The following is a 7060-nucleotide window of genomic DNA, read 5'->3' as shown; positions in this document are numbered from 1 at the left end:
TTTTTTTTTTTTAACTTTGGTGGTAGCGAGGAGTAGAGTGCGTTTATGAAGAGATAGGAAGGAATTTAAAAGCAAATGTCTACAACATGCCAAATATGAGGTGCAGGCACAGCTATTAAGTAAATCAACCTGAATTTTTAAAATTCTGTCAAACAAAATTCCTGGATATTATTAATATAACTGAAGATAAAAGGGAAAAAATAATCTTATTAGAGAAAAACACTATAGTATTGTTATAATGACAAAATACAACCAACCTAAAAATAATAATTTGATGGTAGGATAAAAAGCACAGAAAATAAATCTTGATAAAAATCTTAAAATTTTAAGTTGCAATACAGCTAATATATGCCATTGGAAATTCTTTTTCACTTCTTTAGACCCCAGCTTCTATAAATAAAAGGCTAGAACAAGATGATGATCAAGGTACCTCAAAGATTTTCTAAAGTGAATTCATTTTTCATCCTCATTGCCCAGAAAGAGACTATATTTATAATTTCAGTCTACTATGAGTTGAATTCAAGTAAGTGATCAGAAAGAGAAACTGAAGCTACTCTTGCAATATGTTGGAATTCACAGTTCTAGAATAAATCACAAATATACCTCTCTATTCATAAGAAGTACAGTTTTATTTTACATTTGGACATTAAATAGAGAGCAAAAAAAATTATACATACACTTCTCAAAAGCCCTTTGGACTTCACTTAATGCCAGAGTTTCAATGTATATTTTAAATCAAGATAATTTCACATGAATAACTTTAAGTTAAAAAAAAGTAAGATGGATATGAAATGTAGGTAATTGCTTACATGCTTTTTTGCATTTGGCGATATAAAACACTTGACAGGTTCTCTTGTTTGGCACAGTATAAAATCCTATCTGAGACTCGGTACTTACCACGACAGCAAACTGCTCAGGTTCACATAAGTTGTTATATTCACTCTTGAACTGAGACAATGAATTTAATTGCTCTTGATCAGGAAGATGCTTTATTAAGTTCTAAAAATTAAAACCAGAAGGAAAGATCTTCACTAAATGTACTTCTTGAATTTTAAAATATAATTTAAAACTACTGAAAGAAAACCAGTGAAGTTAATCTTCAGTTTTATTTCTAGGTAACCTCCCTCCTAATAAGCCTTAAGCAAAATTCCCTGCATCTTGAAAACAGTCAATTTTCCATTTCTCTATCCTGGAGTTATTATATATTCAAATCAAGCACTACTGAAACTGAATGTTTATTTGATTAGCTATATAATTGAGAAAGAGAACTCAACCTACACCAAAGGAACAGCTTTCTCACCTGGATGAATGTGATCCATTACATTTCAGCTTTAGGGAATTAAATGTCAGAAATTTCAGGCAAAGCCAAACATATTTTAACACTTCACTCAGGGGTATAAAAGAAATCATCATATTGTTACAAAAAGGCATTGGAAGGGACAGAATAGAAATCAAAGGAATTTTAATGGCAGTGCTTGCAAGATTTACTAATAGGATTACAGTTTTAATATTAAAAACTGAAGATGTCTCTAAAACAAAGTAATTTTTCTGATGTGAAAGAAATTTTAAAAGGTGTTGAAGACACATGATGATTGATATACCTTGCAGATAAAAGGCATGTAGAGGTCCTTTAGAAACTTAAGTAAGCCACACACTTAAACAACAGAACTACTTGAAGAAAGATTAAAGGAATACACAAGACTATGTCTTCCTGATCGAACTTAAATGATTAAACAATCCCTTGGACAAAGTCTATATAGATCCTCTGTATCAAAATACAGTCAACTATAATAGTGTTACAAGAAGTTAGTGCATTGATATTAAAAATAAGATAAAAAATAGTGGTTGGTGCTCACAATTCCAAATTACAGCATAAGTAAATTCTGTACAAGCCCAAAGTCGAAAACAAACTATAATTAAGCCTAAATCATGCTATATAGATTTATGGGGGGAAATTCCCCAAAGGTGTTATTAGTTAAAAATACTGTTAGAGAATGTTATAATCAAAAGCAATTAGATCAAAGAATAAGTTATTGACTCACTGTGTACCTTTGGACAAAAACTTGGTTAACTGGCCAAAACAAAGCGAAACAAAAGTGGCATTTTAAGATCATCCCTAGACAAGCATTCACTATTAATAATACCAAATTGAATAAAAATAAAAGTATATGATTTCCCCACATAAACAGAAATTTCTCTTAGTGGAATTGCTTGAGACCAAAAGACATGGTTATTTATATTTTCTTTTTACCCATTCTAGTTGACAGCTGGATTGTGAGTTAGATTTTATTACTTCAGGCTTCTGAATTTCTTTAGCATCCTTTTAGATGACAATCAAATCCCCCTGAATATGTCATATATAATTAGATTTTCATCTTTAATCCAAATTTTTTTAATTTTTTCACTTCATTAATTTTACATTCTAACATAAAAATACTATTGTGATTTTAAGCGCATGGTCCTAATCTTCCTTTGTTTCTCCCCTTACAAATTCCCCATACCCTTTGCAAATCTTAAGCTCCTGTTCAGCTAAATTCTGCACAGATATGCACACATGCCCAGCTTCCCTCACAGTCCACAGTATTGTTACTGCCAAAACAATTGTCTCTCACTACATTTTTCATGCAACTCCTCTGCTCTATTCTACATCTATACCTATTCAACCTTTACATACCCTTGCCTCCACACGTACACTCACAAAGCATATGGCCTCAACATATTCTATAGGTCTAAACCAATCTTAAAACTTTGCTTTCCTTGCTTTACAATTATGTATGTAAATATCATTTCCCTTGCCAAATCATGAATTCCAAGAAGATCAAGTCTAATTCCTATTGAGCCTAACATACAGCCGGGTGCTGCGGCTCACGCCTGTAATCCAGCACTTTGAGAGGCCAAGGCGGGCAGATCACTTGAGGTCAAGAGTTCAAAACTAGCCTGGCCAACCTGGTGAAACCCCATTTCTACTAAAAATACAAAAATTAGCTGCGCGTGGTGGCGGGCGCCTGAAATCCCAGCTACTCAGGAAGCTGAGGCAGAAGAAGAGCTTGAACCCAGGAGGCGGAGGTTGCAGTGAGCCGAGATCACACCATTGCACTCCAGCCTGGGTGACAGAGTCTCACTCTGTCTCAAAAAGAAACAAAGGTAATAAAAAATAAAAATTATTGAGCCTAATACAATGCCCTGGACATGGTACATAAAATAAACCATTTGCAAAATGAATTAATAAATGATTGGTGTGACAAACAAAGGTAAATGGGTAAGAAATGATGTGGAAAAGTGGCATGAAAAATGGCAAAACAATGACATACTGCTGACCTGTACATATATACAAATAAGTAACTAAATATGTCAAAATATAACCGTCACAGTGAACACAAAGAACCAAAATCATGATTATTACAACATAAAGCTCTGTTTCCATGCCCTGGTCAAAATAGGAAGTTCTTCACATTAAAATAAGGACTATACTTTTAAAATTAAGAGTTCAAATAGCAAGAAATTTTTACTTTTTAATGAATATATTAAAACCTTATATATGTTCAAAATAAATTTTACATTTTAGAAATACCCAAGGCTGGTTTTATATTTAGAAAGTATGATAGGCACAATAATGACATCCATTCCTAAAGATGTACATGACTAATCACCAAAACCTATGAAAATATTAAGTTACATGGCAAAGGGAATTTAGGTTATAGATGGAATTAAAGTTGCTATCAGCTGACCTTAGAGTGGTTATCCTGAATTATTTGGATGTACCCAATGTAATCAAAAAGTTCTTAAAAGTAGATGAGAGAAAAACAATAGACCTGGAGGGAGATGTGACTATGAGACAAAGGAATCGAGGAATGCAAGATTGCTGTCTTGGAAGATGAAGGAATGGTTCTATCAGCCATGGAGTATGAGCAATCATGAGAAGCTGGAAATACAAACAGATTCTTCCCTAGAGCCTACAAAAAGAAACACAGGCCATTCGGCCAATACTTTGATGTTAGCATAGTAAGACCAATACCAGACTTCTGTTTTACAGGAGTGTAAGATAATAAATTTGTATTATTTTAAGCAAATAAGTTTTTGGTGAATTGTTACAGTACCAATAAAAAACTAATATGTTACAAAATATATAGAGCTGAATGTACTTTGGACATGAATTTTAAAAAGCAAATCATCTCTTTTCTATTATATAACAAAACGACATGTTCATTTAAAACATTCATGTAATCAAGCTAAAAGCTACTCTGTAAATATTTAACTAATTCATTATAAGAAATACAAACAAGTATTAAGTAGAAAAATTTTATTTAAGGAAGTTGGAATCTATTCCCAGCAAGAAGGCACACACATAATCAACATGAATGAAGATGAAAATCCAGTAAAAAGAAAGTGAAAGAGAAAAAAAATGCTTAAATAAGAGCAGCTGAATCAGGTAGTTTATGAGTCTCAGAGACTCACAGCACAAATCACTAGTGAAATTATGACCACTACATTTAGAAGACAAGATAGGAAAGGCAACACTTAGAACAACTTCCAAAGATATAATTTATTGATTAGTTAAAATGTTCAAAATAACTTTAATTGCTTGTTGGCACTAACAAATATTTGGTTTCTTTATATGGCTAAGTAATCATTTTCCTAAATATATCCACTATCAGAACAAAAGATGGTAAGCTGAAGATAATCTCTCACTATATAATTTGTGTTTTGATTCTCCAACTTTAAATTTTATCAAGATATACATTATTGATTTCTTATGTAGAATTCAGCAATAACTTCAACACGATGCTAGCACTCATTTGAAAATACTATGAATAAAATCATTAACAAAATCTTCTAGCCTTCTGAATAAATTCAGAATACTATGTAAACAATCTCTAATACTCATAGGAGCCCAAATGGCTCAAAGAATTGTTAGTAAAGGTAACTGTAAATGAAAACTCCCTCAATCTTCTAAACCATATAATAATATCTTCATAAGCCAAAGAAAAACACATTCTAAAAGGGCTATAGAAACAAATTTTAAGTAACACATTAATAACCTAAAGTATAACAAAAACGTAAAATTAAACAATTTGCCTTTCAGAAACAATAACTTAAAATACTTAAAATGTAATCATTTGATAGCATTATATTTCATGAGCAGTTAAGAGAAGATGCAGCTTTCTCTCCTGGCAATACAGAAGTTATGCTAAAACTAATTATGCAGCAATGATTTTCCAGTTGAATGATTTGGGTGAAGAATTTTGCTTCACTTACAGATTCCTATTTAATGAGAAGCTTGCAATGAAATATTGAAATTTAAGCTGTGCCTGTTTGTTTACCTGAATCATAGACTCTGCCAACCGTGTTTCATCTACCTCCAATATCATCATTCTGATTTCCTCATATGGCACCCGAAAAGAGCTCAGAAAGATTGCTAAGAGGAAGAAAGAGAGAAAGGTTTATAATGAATAAGGTTTAAAAAAGTATTTCAGATGTAGTTCTATTTATAAAATCAAAAATAAATTCAGAAAAAAAGAGAATTCAAACATTTAATATAATTATTATGGGGGAAACTTTCATTACCACATTTTATACTCTTCTCTAGTTTTAAAGCTAGTGTTTAAACAACAGTCCTGTGTTATTGCACTGGATCCAAGGTTGATTTTTAAATGCTCAGTTATTTATCTACCATAAGAATGATGCCAGTTTTCATGTGATAACAAAAAATGAAATAAGGTACACAATAAAAACATCACATTGCAATGAAAATAATGAGAAAACCACAATAGGTGCGTGTAATATTTGTCTAAACATAGGTGTTAGTTGCTTGTATCTATTCTAGCCTTAGAAAAGAGTTCAGCAAAAAGTATTTTAAGAAAACTGCTAAGCAGTACATTAACACTTTTACAAGTAATAGTAGCACTTCACTATTCAGAAACATTGTAAACAGTATGCTAGAGAAATCTTTAGATGCAACCAAAGCTTAAAATATCCAATTTTAGAAAACAAATTCTCATTGAAAATGATCCAAATGTAATAGATAGTAAAATATGTTATTACTGAGAATTCTAAACATTATTCACATCTTTCTGGATGCCTCTTATATCAACTATTATTATGATTTTCTCAAAAGTTACTGAAGTAGGATATTTTCACAGCAACAGATACAATGATTTTGCTAGTTCACCCCTTATTCTACTATTATGTTTCTACATTCAAGATGTCACTTCTTAACCATACTCAGCACCTGCAAATCAATAGTCTATTATTTTTCTTTTTTATTTAATGAATGTCTATGTCATCTAGTATGTGTATTTCTGGATAAAGACAATATGTTCAACACCTCATATCTGTGGGTTCCACATTCACAAATCTGACCAACTGTGGATCAAATTCAGTCCACAGTAGGTTAAATCTAAAGATACAGAAACCACAGATATAAAAGCTGACTCTAAGGAACTTGAGCATCTGTGGATTTTGGTATTCATCAGGAGTCCTGGAACCAATCCCTCTGATATCAAAGGATGACTATTTTTTATAAAACTCAGGAAACAGGATCAGCTTCTTTTCTGTATTGAGGTTGTATACCTGATTTGTGAGACTATCATGTATCACCTACAGGTTAACAAGGGCACCATCTGTGTTCATATCACCAATACACAAAGTTCTGAACCCAAGAAGTCTTAAATATGAAATAATCATGATAAAACTCACAGATGTCTATAATCCTTAATATCCCAAGAACAAGATAAAATACATAAATGGTATAAGAGTAAATAGAGATTTGGCCAGGCGCGGTGGCTCACGCCTGTAATCCCAGCACTTTGGGAGGCAGAGGCAGGCAGATCACAAGGTCAGGAGATCAAGACCATCTTGGCTAACACAGGGAAACTCCATCTCTACTAAAAATACAAAAAATTAGCCAGGCGTGGTGGCATGCACCTGTAGTCCCAGCTACTCGGGAGGCTGAGGCAGGAGTATCGCTTGAACCCAAGAAGTAGAGGTTGCAGTGAGCCAAGATTAAGCCACTGCACTCCAGCCTGGGTGACACAGTGAGACTCTATCTCAAAAAAAAAAA

The 7060-nt window shown here is 32.6% G+C and overlaps 1 protein-coding gene across 1 annotated transcript in view; it reads right to left on the bottom strand.

Moving 5' to 3' along the window:
• Positions 1–7060, bottom strand: part of DIAPH3 (diaphanous related formin 3) — a 522774-nt gene that overhangs the window by 255805 nt on the left and 259909 nt on the right. The window contains 2 exon segments of the mRNA XM_017892515.1: positions 898–999; positions 5322–5416. Of these exon segments, the coding sequence (XP_017748004.1) occupies positions 898–999; positions 5322–5416 (197 nt within the window).

The sequence above is a fragment of the Rhinopithecus bieti genome, unplaced genomic scaffold, assembly GCF_001698545.2.
Source record: "Rhinopithecus bieti isolate Rb0 unplaced genomic scaffold, ASM169854v2 scaffold_21155, whole genome shotgun sequence".
Classification (NCBI taxonomy): Eukaryota; Metazoa; Chordata; class Mammalia; order Primates; family Cercopithecidae; genus Rhinopithecus; species Rhinopithecus bieti.
Note: the sequence above shows the minus strand (reverse complement) of the source record. Positions and strands in the feature narration are given on the sequence as shown.